At 37.8% G+C, this 14,830-nt stretch overlaps 7 protein-coding genes across 7 annotated transcripts; 4 read left to right on the forward strand and 3 right to left on the reverse strand. All coding sequences in view use genetic code 12, as the record gives it.

The window, feature by feature from the left end:
- Positions 1 to 1,171: 1,171 nt before the first annotated feature.
- CANMA_004374 (uncharacterized protein) lies at positions 1,172 to 2,383 on the forward strand (the record flags this gene model as incomplete). Its single annotated transcript, XM_051816644.1, has 1 exon — positions 1,172 to 2,383. One exon carries the CDS (start codon positions 1,172 to 1,174, stop codon positions 2,381 to 2,383), a length of 1,212 nt encoding a protein of 403 aa, XP_051670013.1.
- Positions 2,384 to 2,758: 375 nt separating this feature from the next.
- CANMA_004375 (uncharacterized protein) lies at positions 2,759 to 3,919 on the forward strand (the record flags this gene model as incomplete). The annotated part of the gene is made up of 1 exon (XM_051816645.1): positions 2,759 to 3,919. One exon carries the CDS (start codon positions 2,759 to 2,761, stop codon positions 3,917 to 3,919), a length of 1,161 nt encoding a protein of 386 aa, XP_051670014.1.
- A 2,088-nt stretch (positions 3,920 to 6,007) lies between these two features.
- Positions 6,008 to 8,296, reverse strand: CANMA_004376 (leucine-rich repeat domain-containing protein; the record flags this gene model as incomplete). Its single annotated transcript, XM_051816646.1, has 1 exon — positions 6,008 to 8,296. The coding sequence occupies one exon, from the start codon at positions 8,294 to 8,296 to the stop codon at positions 6,008 to 6,010; it is 2,289 nt and encodes a 762-aa protein (XP_051670015.1).
- Positions 8,297 to 8,597: 301 nt separating this feature from the next.
- CANMA_004377 (glucose-induced degradation complex subunit) lies at positions 8,598 to 9,935 on the forward strand (the record flags this gene model as incomplete). Its single annotated transcript, XM_051816647.1, has 1 exon — positions 8,598 to 9,935. The coding sequence occupies one exon, from the start codon at positions 8,598 to 8,600 to the stop codon at positions 9,933 to 9,935; it is 1,338 nt and encodes a 445-aa protein (XP_051670016.1).
- An 83-nt stretch (positions 9,936 to 10,018) lies between these two features.
- On the reverse strand, positions 10,019 to 10,684 carry CANMA_004378 (uncharacterized protein; the record flags this gene model as incomplete). Its single annotated transcript, XM_051816648.1, has 1 exon — positions 10,019 to 10,684. The coding sequence occupies one exon, from the start codon at positions 10,682 to 10,684 to the stop codon at positions 10,019 to 10,021; it is 666 nt and encodes a 221-aa protein (XP_051670017.1).
- A 465-nt stretch (positions 10,685 to 11,149) lies between these two features.
- On the forward strand, positions 11,150 to 12,991 carry NUP60 (FG-nucleoporin; the record flags this gene model as incomplete). Its single annotated transcript, XM_051816649.1, has 1 exon — positions 11,150 to 12,991. The coding sequence occupies one exon, from the start codon at positions 11,150 to 11,152 to the stop codon at positions 12,989 to 12,991; it is 1,842 nt and encodes a 613-aa protein (XP_051670018.1).
- A 320-nt stretch (positions 12,992 to 13,311) lies between these two features.
- Positions 13,312 to 14,601, reverse strand: RPT5 (proteasome regulatory particle base subunit; the record flags this gene model as incomplete). Its single annotated transcript, XM_051816650.1, has 1 exon — positions 13,312 to 14,601. One exon carries the CDS (start codon positions 14,599 to 14,601, stop codon positions 13,312 to 13,314), a length of 1,290 nt encoding a protein of 429 aa, XP_051670019.1.
- Positions 14,602 to 14,830: the final 229 nt, after the last annotated feature.

A 14,830-nucleotide genomic window follows, 5' to 3' on the forward strand; every position in this document is an offset into this window, starting at 1 on the left:
TTGGTATAAACAATTATGTCGCGCTGGTATGAAATAAAAAGAAAAACACAGTATAGGGTTATTCGACAATACCTATGAATACATGCTATTTTCAACAAGAGTATTCAAGTATTGTTTAATAATAGCCATTATAGCCATGTTACTCTCAGCTTTTTCGAAAAGATCCGTACCTTTTGGTCGCAGTATACTAAATTCATCATCCATCTTATCAACACGATCGTGTTCATTCACCAGCTCCTCCTCATCCTCAAACGGTAATTCATCATGGAACTCACATAGTAGCAGCAAGTCATATTAAACTTCCTCATCATCAACAGCATCAAATACACAGTCTGCATCTACACCACCAGCTACAACTAGCACTGCTTCACTAAATTATGACAGTGCATTGACAACGTTTTCCAACTACAATGTTGCCGTTGCTTATCAACCAAAAGATAGAAAGCCAAGTTCAAACATGTTTAAAAAATCCAAATCGAGTCCTGCTTTGGATTCGCCAAGTGGTGAAGATAACTTGTTTGTTTCTTCACAGGTGCTGGATGGATCAATTGCAGTGGGAGTAGCAGATGGAGTTGCTCAATCCACAAGGAAATTTTCACCTCATTAGTTGTGAATACCGTGGGGATGTACGCTTTAATTACAGCAACGCAAATGGTTGATTGAGAATGACGAATTGACTGCCTTTTAGCTCATGTGAAACTATATGCAACTCAGCTCTTTCTGCTGGGGATACTTGTCCGCACACTCAGAGTAACCACAGTAACTATTTTGAGGAAAGTGCAAGACTCTCGCATTGGGATAACGACTTTGTTCCCAGAGCCACTATAAAGTAATCAAAAGTGATCGGATCTTCTTTTCATTCAATGGTTTCATGCTACACCATACAATGTCTTTGTCTAGTTTACCTTTCACAGTCTTGCAAAATATCTTCAACCATATTAACCAACACCAAGCATTGGTACTTGCTCCAATGCATTCCAGTTTCTACCAAGTAACAAAAATCAAGCTATACCGAAACATTTATGTATATAACACACTTTCATTCTTACTGGAGCAATGGTTTAGTGCTCGCGAGGATATTCTCAGACACAGATTCCAATACCATAAAGATATAAATAACTTCAAGAGTAACCAATTTACAATTATATCATTGAAAACACTAGAGAGATATATGTGGCAGATGGATTCTGATCAATTTATTCGGAATTTTGAACTTTATGAAGGTCATTTAGTACTTATTGATTGTATTTTAAGGCATTTTCATTCAATCAAGTATTTAAAAGTTATTCTGAGGCGGTTCTTTTATTGGGTGGAAAATTCAGATGTTGATTTTTGCGACGCTATACCAGGTTACATTCGAGCTTGTAAGTTGAAGACAATATTTATTTTCAACCAGTACATTCGAAGACCAAGAAGGAAACTAGTTCAACCCGAGGAAGAAAGAACTTGGTTTTATTTACCTCTCGGAACACGTCAAAGTGTAATTAATTTGGCCAGTCAGTTATCGAACATAACTACATTGTTGATGGATTTCGATCGGTGTGTCAATTATTCAAATGTGTTTACGAATATGAAATTGAGGAAATTATCAATCAAGCGATTACGGATGCCAAACAGTTTCATTGTTGATGAAGTTTTCAATACGGAAAACCTTCAAGAATTGACACTAGTGGTGTCTTCTCCGTTGAATAGATTTTTTTCGGTATTTGAATTGGATACGAAATACCCACGATTATTTCTGCTTTGCTTACAATATAGAAAAACAAACGAAAAGGATAGCTACGCCAATGACTTGTTAAACTACAAACACAAGACGTTGGAAATGCTCACTGTTTGTTATGGCTCACTAAAACAGGTGCCTATCAAGACAATGTGCAGTTTATCATCCCCGTTCCCAGTAGCAAGCATAAATTTGTGGTTCTACTGGAAACAAGAATGTCAGGATGAAATTAGTGAGAAAATAATTATGATGAGCCCTAGAGTACCTCATGGAATTGTGGGAGTTCATATGTTATACTTTGACCAGACTGGCCTTGATGAATGCTTAATGAGTATAAAAAAGGATGCGAAACACGAGGAATTTTCTACACCCAAAGCGTATTATACGCAGTGGGAATTGCATCAAATCATTGCCCAATGCTGCCGAGAAAGAAAGAATTTCATATTACCTCGAGATAGATTGTTTAGACAGTACGAGAGCATTGAGNCGAAACACGAGGAATTTTCTACACCCAAAGCGTATTATACGCAGTGGGAATTGTATCAAATCTTTGCCCAATGCTGCCGAGAAAGAAAGAATTTCGTATTACCTCGAGATAGATTGTTTAGACAGTACGAGAGCATTCAGAAAAGATTTCCATTACCGAAAGATTATGTTGCTTGATATGGGAGGGAGCTATCTGTAAACAGTGACAACATTGGGAAGACAATTAATGGAGAACTTCGATTGTACTCAGTGTACAACTCCAATTTCTTCAATCAGCTTATACCAAGTCAGGCCTATTCGATTTAGATCACCAACGATTTAAGAGTCAACTAGTTTCAGGTATTGTATTTGAAATGAGATTGTGAGCGAGCTTAGAGTGAAGATAAAAACTTTGAGAGGTAGCGTGCATATTGGCTGCGAAATTGTTTACGAACAGTTTTTCGGCATAACAAAACACTACGTATTCAGTTGTGGACTTTCCCTCGTGAAGAATAAACAAGGAAAATTTTACCTTATTGTGTGGTTCAATGAAACCACCCAAGTAATACTATAATGCCTTCCCCTAGAACAAGGTTGTTCGATGCCATGAATATCTCCATTTTCACCTTGGAGATTGCAAACAAAAGCAGTTCGAGCTTTATTGGACCAGACTCAGATGTCAAATTTGGATCATTACAGGAGGATATCAATAAATTACAAATTAGAGAAGCGGAGAATTTAGATGAACTTATATCACTGGCTTGGAGATTGGAAATGAAACGTTTAACTGACGAAGAGATAAAGTTATTCAAAAAGATTGTTAGAATCACCAGTAAGCTCTTCCAGTGGGAAGAAAAAATCGAAGAGGAGATATCACCGCAACTTCTGGAAACTATCAATGTATACATAAGGGCATTGTACGCTCACATGGATAGCGAATGGCAAGCCTTAGACGATATCGAAGAAAAGGTTCCTTTTTACAAGTTTCCCCAAAACTTATTGACCGGTAAGTTGTTTTCCATTTTTGGATTTGGCCTTCAACACATTGAGGGCACTTTCAGATCGTCAGCTCCAAATACAGACGTCTATAACAAGTTAGACAATGATAATTGTGTTGTTTCTTCAAGTAAATTTACTTACTCAGGGTTGAGATACAACAACGTCAAATTGAAAAAATTCCACACAGATCGCGATTGTCAATGTCTTCAAGTTCCCGTTGTGGATTTTCTCATTCATTTGGAGTCGTCCTTTGTGAGTTACGTCATCAACACGTACTTGGCCCCTTTGTTGAGAATGTCCGGCTGGATATTCACACCTGAAGTAAAATTGGCAACTGTGGACGGTCATTATCTCAGGACAGATCTCCAAATCCAATCGGGAGATAAGAAATCATTTATTGAGTATAAAATGGAACCCCTCAACGACTTTTACAAGGATGGCAAAAACACCCATTCAGCAGCAATGACCCAAGTTCTGGGTTGCATGGTTGGAACTAAAACGGACACCTGCTTCATTGTGACTACATCAGCTATTATACAATTTAGGCTCAAAGAATTCAAGACAACCGTCCTCGGTGTTATGCCAGTGTTTGAAATTGACAATTATAACTACCGTGAAGGTGATGTAAGTGGTTTAACCTACTTATTCCTCAAGTTGCAGGATTTTGAGCCGAAGCCATTGAACCGGGATCAGTATGAATGTCTTAAAGAGGCAGTGGTAAGGAAGAATGTGTGAGAGAGTGTTGCATGAAAGATTAATTTTATGTATAGTATTTTCATACCTTGCTAATAATGCATTTGCTATTAATCTCTTGATGACTCAGGTGCAAGGCACTCCTTCAGTAAACAGTGTTGATATGTTATTATGCGGTTGACAATGCGTGCCCAAAAATTTTAGCATGTCTCTAAATGATGACCATTTCTTGAGCTCTCGACCTTACAATAGCCTTTGAATGGAATACCACTTTGTAAAATCGATCTACCGATGAAAAGATCGTCATACTGGCCCTATTGGCAATCAAATTCATTCCAACTATTCAAATTCATTCATATGAGTATCATTCCACAACACCATTGTCGTTCAATTTAGCGCAGCTAGTTAGTCACTCCTGCCCTGCAATTGGATGATCACTTGGAAGTGGCAACGGTGGGGACCCCAAAGTGCACCCTTTAGTTAAATTAAACAAGCATCAACTGGCTGATGAGAAATGCTTCGTACTTTTAATAAATGTGCTCAACACTCTAGGCTCCATGTAGAAGGGTCAACCTAAATGCATTCATCACCGTCACATGTGCCTTCTTCAATCAAATAACTAGTAAACAGATGCCACTAAATCTCTCGTTCTGAAGTATATATGATATCATTGGATCGTGATAAAGGAGTATTTGATTTCACTTGAAGAAAAGGCTTAGAGCGTGTCGTGTAGCCAACAATTCTTAGTTAAACAAGAACCGTGCGACTCAAAAATCCTCAAGTAGCACCAAATTTATACTTAAAACCAGTTGAACCAATTATGTTGTAAGTTTATTTAAGCTCAATGTGATCAGCATTTTGTCAAATATTGTGAGTGAGTTAGTGTAAAGGCTCTATGTTTGTCTTGAGTGTATGTAGTAGATTTATTCTGAATCAACTCAATTGCGAAAGACTTAATACATAGTAAATTTTATGATGTTGTGAAGAACAGTATATATTTCTTAAAGTATATAATTCATAATATATGAATTCAGAGAAATGAGACCATATTTATAGACTTTCAGTTCACTTGTTGTAAGTGATTTGCAGCTAATTTTGGTCGTGTAATTTGATAAATTATCCTATTGACCTATTGTGCGAGAGTTGTTGTAAATGCAACTAACTTTACGACCAACTTTCGAGAAATCTTTTCACTTTTGGGCACGGAAAAAAGACAGTGATGAAAATGTATACAGTGTTTTTACTTTTGTTTCATACTAGTGCGTCAAAATTATTCATACCAATTCGCCCTAAATTTTTCGTATTAGCGCGCACACTAAACTACACAGAAAATCATTGTAGGCAGACTGTGTCGCGCTGGTATGAAAATTATAGGTCGGAATGGTATGAAAAATTAATGCGCATTGGTATGAAAAATTCAGTCATTTTAGTATGAAAAATAAATGTCGCGTTGGTATGAAGAATTATGTCGCACTAGTATGAAACAAAAATAAAAAGACTGTATCGCAAGAAAAAAAAAAGAATATTATCAAATTGCGACAATGTAAAGTTATCTACAGTGTAGATTGTCAGATTTGCGGACAACAAATTAAAGTACCTCCTAAATAATAGTAAATTGTGAACATTCACTGACCAAATTTCTCTTAAGCAATAACATAATCAAAGCCATTAAAAAAGAAAGAAGAAGAAAACGACTATGAACGTATTGTGTGTTGGCGGAAGCCCTTTGGATGATCAGTTGCGAAGGTTTTTACTACATCCTTTACAATGCTCATAACTGCCTTCGAGTTTTGGCCACTATGCCTAACTGTTGTGATTGTCTTTTTGCACATACAAATGACCCCTCTCTCTCTCTCTCTCTCTCTCTCTCTCTCCCAGTCTTGATTACCCCATTGCAATATCGAAGCCATTTTTATCATTTATAATGCAGGTCCTGTAAGATCAACCCAAATTTAGGGTGGGGTCCCTTTTGAGGGTGCGGCAATTGCAAAATTTGTATAAGGAACAAAAGCACTGAACCCCTAGTCCTCAATTCGTTCAAAAGTGCTTCTAAGGCTGATCAACAAGTAGTCTTTATAACATTTGCTTTTTCCATATTTAAATCGTGTCAGATTCCAAACTGAGAAATTATTATGAAAAAATAGTCCTCACTTTATGTGAATTTGTCAATAGTTTGTCCACAGTTACGATTTCCAGATTGTTAGCTGCACTAGGCTCGACAGCTTCGTCTGTGAGCAAGGTTACCATCTCTCCGACGCATTTCAAATAAATCGCACTCGTTAAACCTATCTTGTTTCCTCTCAAATTGATTGCTGGTAATCCAAAATGGTTAGTCCGTTGCAAGACAAGGTAAAGTGATTTAATTTTATTCGATTTTAAATTCAAGGACGCTAAACAATTAGATCTGAATGAGCAATCAACTGTCCGCAATCTGTTCTCAGATACGTCCAAGTTCTTCAAGTATCTAAGATCACTGACACAGGGTGGAATTTGCTCGAGCTTATTATGCTCGAGGCTAACAACTGTCACAGATAGTGGAAAAGTGACATCGACAATGGCCAACAAATTGTCACTCAAGTCACATTTCTTCAAACGAGAATCAACCGGAAAGGCGATATTCACCTCTTTTAGGCAATTACAAGAAAAGTCCAATTCTTCAATAGAGGCAGGAAGTTGGGCCCCATCAAGACTTTTCAAATTGCAGCTACTGAGGTCTAATATTTTCACCGTGTATGGAAGTATTAGGTTGTTCATTGTCAAATTAGTGTTGAACCTTAGCTCCAACTTATCTAGGTTTAGAGCTTCGCCTCCATCGTTTGTCGAAAGATCAACACTCTCCAATCCATTCCCACCCAATAGAAGAGTCCTGGTGGTTGATGGAATTTTAATTTTACAAAATGACTTCAACTCATTATTTTCTGCATCGAGCTTTTCTAAGTTCTTAGGAAACTCAATCCCATCAACTGACCTCAACTGGTTGCACGCTATGTCTAATGATCGCAAACTTTCTGGAAATGACACATTGTTAATCGAGGTCAAATTAGATGATGATATGTTCAAAGATTGTAAAAATTGCGGAAACAGCACATGGTCAAATGAATAAGCCGGATTTTCTGTTAGATGCAATTCCTCCACCGAATCAGAAAATACGAATTTTTCGATGTTTTCACCCGTTGTCATGGACAACAAACAAAGATATGTCAACTTCTTTAGCTGTGAAAAGTTTGGTGCATGCAGATTATCCCCCCATTCAGTGTTTGATATTTCAAGTCTTTTCAATCCAAAAGGCAAAGCGTCTTCAAGATGGATAAAATCTGTAATCCTACACGAATCTATTCTCAATAGCTCTAAATGTAAAGGAAACTGCCAATCATTCTGTAGGAAGGTATCGCTAAACCCCAATATTGTCAATTTATTCAAATCTTGAAATCTTGACCAATTGCAAGATCCCGACGAACCGCGCTTGTACATGCTTAAGCTCGTGATTGGAGACGAAGTAGTCACCATTATATCACGTGCTACTGAATCTACAGCATCCCGAGTATGCGATGATTCCCATTCAAATGTCTTCACGGAAGTCTCAATTTGCAGCCTAATAAACTCAACAATATCGGCAATTACCTTTTCCTCTACGGTGACTTCATACAAACATAGCTTTTCCAATTGTGGCAATAAAAACGAATGTGAATCTTGAACATCCATAGTTATTCTCACATCCCATACATCCAAAACTTTTAGTGAACGGGGAAGTTTGCTAAAATTTAGGGTCTGTTCTGAACTCCTGCTTCTGGATGACAAATGCTCAAGCTTAGTGTTTTTTAAATCTCCAAAAATTTCATCCAGTAACTTTCCCAAGTGGGCATATTTCAACTCGGGAAAGTAACAGTCAATTTGGTTGACTCTATTGGAGTCATGTCCGAGATGTAATCCATTCACCGATTTAATATGAAAGAATTCTTCAAGAACAGGGTCTATATTTTCATACTCATCTCCCTCAAGATCTATATTTAACTTTACCACCTTATCTGTTCGTAAGTGCACTGTCACTTGCCTCAACAACGCTGTGTCCGCTGAGGACTCTATCAAAAATGCGATTCCCAAAACAACCAGAATTTGTTGATACAAACAGTACTTATATAGGGTGAGAAAGTCCTCCTGGGTCCTTAGAAGTTGTAGCTTTCGTTTATCGAAGAATGTCTCGTTGTCAAAATAGTCTTCAAGCTGCTCTGGTCTCAAAATTCGATTATTGTATTGGAGCATGCTTTTCTCGACGACTTCATTAATGGTCAAATTAAAACGAGGGTTCTCACCAAATAGTTTGGAGCCTTCAGGCAGCAAAAGCTCGATTAAATTTTCAATACCAGCATAGGATACAATTTTCTTGCAAATTTCCAATGGTAAACAATCAAATGGAGACATGGGTGTTGCTTGGTTTCAAAGTGATTTTTTTATCTTTGTTGTATTCTGGTGATGGGAGGTGAATTCACCCTGACAAAAATGTTCATTTATTCTTCTATAGGTCACGATTGAACGTTACCTGCCAATTTTCTGGAGTTTGGATACACCAAACTGAATTGGTTGGTGCCATTGGTCATTTCACCTGTCGTACAGCTTTCGCGCGACATTAAATAGAACATAGTTAACTTTGATTTACATTTTCTTTATCTAACACAGTAAATCCCTACTTCTCAGCTCCAATCACCACCGACAACACTTAAACATGTCTGAAATTGATGAATCGATACAAAAGAGAGATATAGACCAATTGGTACTTGAATACCTTATACATGAAGGCTACGAGGAAGGGGCACTTGCCTTCGCCGAAGAATTGAATTTGGATTTTCAAAGACTCTCATGGCAACAATCCCTTGCCCCCAACACTGATAACCAGAAAGATACAACCCAAGCATCCCAGTCCACTCAGCAAAGCACGTTACAAAAAAACTTGAATAATATCAGCAAGCTCCCCGATGATGAGTTTGGTGACGTGATTTTGAATTATTACAGCAACATCAATTATCACCACCGCAACAACAATAGCAACAGCAACAGCGGCGACACATCACTGTCGCATAATGCGCAAAACACCACGTTGACGGCAGGATACTCTACAATTAGCCAACGACAAGAGATCAAGCGGTTGATTTTAAATGGAGAAATCACTGAAGCAATAACTAAAATCAGTCGCTGGTTCCCGATTATACTAGACTCAAATAATCTCCTTCATTTCAAACTATTACGTCTTAACTTGATAGAAATGATTCGAAAACACAAATTCTCATCACACCTGGAGTCTGATGAAAGAGAATTTTTAAATGAAATTTTGACCTTTGTTAGGTGCAATTTGATTAATAAGATTTCTAATCTGCATAAATTATTGAAGGAACTAGAATTCACAATGAGTCTTTTATGTTTCCGGTTTGATCCTTCAGTGAAGGATTTGAGTGATCAAAAAGAGCTTCCTTCAGAGTTGAGGAATTTTTTTAATGTCAACTTACGAAACCAAGTGTTTCGTTTGGTTAATAAGGAAATTTTGGAGATATATGAGGTAAAGAGTCTTTCTGACTATAATCATGGATATGAGGGCAATGAGTTAATAGATGACGTCAGGCTCAAAATTGAACATGGCAATGAGGCAGTACGGGGGAGGAGCGACGATGTGGTTTACGAACCAAAAATTAAGCCTGTTATTTATACGGGCCCCAATTATGAAAGCTTTACATTTGAAGATGTTGTTGATACCTTTGAAGATGATCGTTACGAATCTGATTCAGATGATTTAGATGACGAGAACAGAGATTGGGATCAGTTGGTTGATCTTAATCTGAGTCAGCCAGTTACGAAGCCTTCGTCAGAACTTTATAAGGGCGAGAAATTGATTCGTAAAGACACTAGCCTGACAAATGAGGATGAAGTAGAGAGCTTAGTTAGGTTGGCATTGGAAAGCAAGTTGGAGGGTCTTGTCAAGTTGTTTGTCTTGACAGAGAAGAAACTACAATCAGTCAAACCATCTAGTCAACATATTTTTGATATTCATGAAAGCAATTCTGCCCTATGAGATTTCCCTTCTTTGCTTCTTTAGTCTCACATACCATTCAAGTAAAAGGGTAGTAGTTGTGTATTTGGTTGTTATTTTTTTTTTCACAATATAACAATGGTGTCAATAGTATTACCTGTTTCAATGTTGCATTTACTTAAGTAATTATCATTCTCTTCAATTGACACTTCTTTATTTTGATTGTTGAATATTTTAACATCATTAGGTTGTATGGCGCTTTTCTCATAGTCCCTGTAAAGTTCAGATTCATTGAACAACTTCAAAATTTTAGCTCTCAAGTGCAGAACCGTGGATCCAAACTCGGGTTCTTTGTTCATTTCAAAATCATCAGGGCTAAATTCAAAGTAGTATTTAATAAATTTGTTTAGCTTGAACATATTTGCACTCAAGTCATTCAATTGTTTCCAATATAGGAGATTATGGTACCTTGATTTATTTTTGATATCGTAATACTCGTTTAATTTCGACTCACTGGATCGATTGATAATATTTAATCGTATGTTGACATGGGCACAATGGATAGGCACCTCCGTAAACACATCCTTAGCATGGTATTCCCATAAGTTCAAATAGATCCCGCTCCAATAGATAATCTCATAGCTCAAAAGGCCAATAAATGTCAAAACAAGAATTTCCGTAATGAATTTCGAAGTCGGAGTTATTAACAAATTTGACGTGAACGAATTCGCCTCTAGCTGGCTCGTAATATAAGTGTCAAACCTGTATAGCAATTCAATAAGAGACGTCATAAATTTAAACAGATCAAGGCCAATGTGGAGATGAATCAGTCGACAATGCTGCTGCTTTATTAACAAAGCCAGACTGTCTTCGGGTTAACCTTTAAATCCAACAAAACTTTTTTTAACTGTGCAATAAAGTCGCGACAGTTCTGATCAGTGTCGCAAAGTAAGCCACTACACAAAGTTTAATTGTCTGTATCGGTGGGGTGAGTTTACACAAATAGAAATACCCAGTTGTGGAAAGCTAACACAAGAAGTCCCTAATTTCAGCTTATATTTCATCCCGAACGAATGGTATATGTCCGAGGTTGATGAAATGTTTTTCTATTTGCCATGTGGTTGTCCATCTCTTTGGATCAAGAGCAACAAAACAGAAAACCAAAAGAAAAAAAAAAAAAAATTGTTCTCGTTGATGTCAAAATTTATATGTGCTTTGTTTGAACTTAATTATCATCAAATAACCTTTAGAAAGAGATGGATAACAGGGAGAGATATCAGAAGTATAAAGATAGACTGTCTATTCAATTGGATAGTCGGCAAAATCCATCAACGTTGAGTTCCAAACTAAAAAATATATTCACATCATGGAATAAATCAGACGCTGACAAGGATGTTTCTTTAGATAGCAACGCATCAAATGTCACCAAGACCTCTTCTCAACCGGAACCCAAATTCTTGGGCTCGCTGACATTCAAGTTGCCTGGTTCCTTTCATATTCACCATGATATTTCTACAGCACACGCCCAGTCATCACAACAACCGCCTGCAATTAATTCATCATCATCATCATCAATTGTCATCGATAAAGATGAAACAACTGAGAATCCCAATGACATTCTATCAGCATTTTTTAAAGAAAAAGGAAATAGAAAGCTCACTGACGTGGAATATGAAGGGGTTGTGGCATTAATGTCGAAGTCTAGAGCAGGCACCCCATACAAACGAGAGTTTGCCGAATTGAGCTTCAGTAACGCCGAACCCTCTTTGAAGAGAAGACACTTGGGTAATGACACAACACTTGTGGGAAACGAGACTTCAATACTTGGATCAACACCAACAAAGCAGAAAAGTCTCAAGATAAATGGAAATACCACCTTGCATACACCAGGTTACACCCCCAAGTATAACAGCGTTTATAACGATACATTTGAAAGATCGTACCTGGTAATAAACAACACAACAGGGGGGAATTTTTCCCTCTCCACAAGGAGAGCTAATTTGAGATCGAGACGACCAGCACCATACAAAAGTAGAATTAAAAGCTCCATTCCATCCAGGACAGTTAGTGACAATAAAACTTTGACCAATGCAGACATCCTGAATGCCAATTTGACAAACACTACTACCGAGAAAATTCGTAATTCAAAGTCCCCTAGCAAAACGGCACAAACATTGTTGGGCATTTTGGATGGCAAGGGTGAGAATGATGAAACCAGCCGCGATTCGCAGCAACAACAGCACGACAAGCTAAAATTGTTCATCAATCCGTATGGCTCTGGATCTGAAAAGAAAAACAGAAAGGGAGTGAAAACCCCCTCCACAGCTTCAAACGTCACAGCTCTGACCATCAGTAAAACGATATCGTACAGCAAAGCGGGGCCTTTGTCTAAGGGAGGTGTGCCTGAAAGAGAAAGTGACGCACAGCATGACAGTTCCTCTGCTGGCAATGACCAGAAATTGGACGGTACACAAAAGCCTCCTGAACAGCAGACTAAAACCAACTTCAATGGCATGGATAAACCAAAAAGCTCTATTCAAACTACAGACACTTTAGCCGCTGATTTAACTTCATTCACAAAGCCTGCTGCTGATCAACTGAAAGCAAAGTCAAAGGTGCCCCTTTTTTCAAAAGGCTTTGAACAACCATTAGCTCTGAATTTCAACACAGATAATCAAGGAGCCTCCGGAGCAATGAATGGAGTAGATTTATCAAAGAATGATGGTGCTACAAATTTTACTCAAATAAAGGTGCCATTTACAAAGCTGGAGCCATCGAGGTTCAACAGTGGACCAAATGGAGAAGAAATCCGTTCGAGTAATTGGAGTAGTACCAATTTTCATCCAATTTATGGCAAAGAAGACGGTAAAACACCAGAGGGAAAAGTACCCAAAACAAACCAAGTTGCTGGCGCGTCATTCCCTAGCATCAGAAGCAACCATTTAGATACTAAGAATGAAGTTAACAATGCCAACCAATTAAATGGTGCAAGTCATGAAGCCTCTGTGCCGAAGTTTAGCTTTCCTTCACCGCAACTTGTCATGTATGACTTTGACGACGCAGAGGTTAACAAATACAAATCCTTGTTTAGCTTTTAAAGGCAACAATTTACATTGTGTAGCTTATAGATTTGAAAGAAATATATACTCACTGGCATTTTTTATAACCAATTACTGTAACATTGCGTTTGTACTGTATTCAATTCACCTATTACTTTACTCAGTTGCTTGACTTTTATAACAGTGGTAGCCAAACTGCACCTACTTTACAAGAAGCTGAGATCATTTTGCAATTCATTTTCATCATGTATAAATCTCCTACTTAAGTCAAAAGATACACATCAAGCAAGGCACTAATCTCCCTTTCCCCCCCCCCCTTCTGCCTCTAGACATCTCTCAAATCCCTTCAATGAGCAGCACTATGCATAGAAATTTACTGACTTTGATTTTCTTGCTTGCACTTCACCAATGGCTTCCACAAAATCTTCGTGTCTGATGATTGATTTACCGTTTCTCAACGCTATCATACCGGCTTCGACTGTTACTGCCTTCAACTGTGCACCATTGAACTCATCTGTTGATCTAGCCAATTCTCGCCAATTTATCGACTCGTTATCGCAATGCAACTTCCTGGCATGTATTTTCAACACCGATTCTCTTGCCTCCTCCGATGGTAATGGAAACTCAATTTTACGGTCCAATCTACCCGATCTCAACAATGCTGGATCTAAAGTATCAACTCTGTTTGTAGCTGCCAATACTTTGACTCTGTCATCTGAACCAAATCCATCCAATTGATTCAATAACTCCAACATTGTACGTTGAACTTCTCTATCACCACTTTTATCAGAATCAAATCTTTTAGTGCCGATGGCATCCAATTCATCAATAAAGATAATCGTTGGAGCTTTCTCTTTCGCTAATGCAAATGCGTCACGTACCAATTTAGCACCATCCCCAATAAACATTTGTACCAATTGCGGAGCAGCAAGCTTTAAAAATGTTGCACCCGACTGTGCTGCACATGCCCTTGCCAACAAAGTCTTACCAGTACCGGGAGGCCCATACATCAATGCACCTTTTGGCGGTTTTATACCTAACTTCTTGAACTTATCGGCTTGCTTCATTGGTAACACAACAGCTTCGATCAATTCTTCAATTTGGTTATCCAAACCTCCAATGTTGGAATACGTCTCGGTTGGCTTTTCGTCCAACTCCATTGCTTTCACTCTCGAATCGTATTCTGATGGTAAGGTATCCAAAATCAAAAACGAATCCTTGTTTACACCTATCAAGTCATTTGGCTTCAACTTTTCGTGATCAACCAAACCAATCATTGGTAAGAAGATAGTTTGTCTCGTTGAGGTTTTAATAACAGCGGATTTACCTGATCTTGCAGCATCTATGTCGACGTTGGCTCCTTGTTCACTTGCTTCTTTATCAACGTCAAGATCTAAAAGCTCAACAACATTCCCAACCAAGTATGGTAATTGCTTGTTGTTATTGATTTTGTCCTGGTTGTCCTTTATCCTCTCTAGCATCATCGTTTTTTCATGAGTAAGTCGTTGTGACTCTGACCGCATGACTTTGATATCATTGTCTAATAACTTGGTTCTGTTTATGATATCTGCAGTGGATGACTGTAGAATTTCCAGGTCAATTGCATCCTCTTCTCCTTGGGCCGATTCTAATTCTTCCAATGTTACCATTTTGATATGAGGATTATGCTGCTCTAATGGGGATATATAAAAAAAAAACGCTGATTAAATATTGAAATTACTGTTTCAATGAAAAAAATAAAAAATCAGTCGTATGTAAAATCTCAATGATATTCAAGCAATTACTTGGTGAATTAAAGAGGACTTGAATAAATCAAAAGACCAACCTTTTTGTTCTGTTGTAAAAATGTTGTCTCTTTTTATTTGCCACTCTTTCTCT

This window comes from Candida margitis (assembly GCF_024628925.1).
Source record: "Candida margitis strain CBS 14175 chromosome Unknown scaffold95, whole genome shotgun sequence".
Taxonomy (NCBI): Eukaryota; Fungi; Ascomycota; class Pichiomycetes; order Serinales; family Debaryomycetaceae; genus Lodderomyces; species Lodderomyces margitis.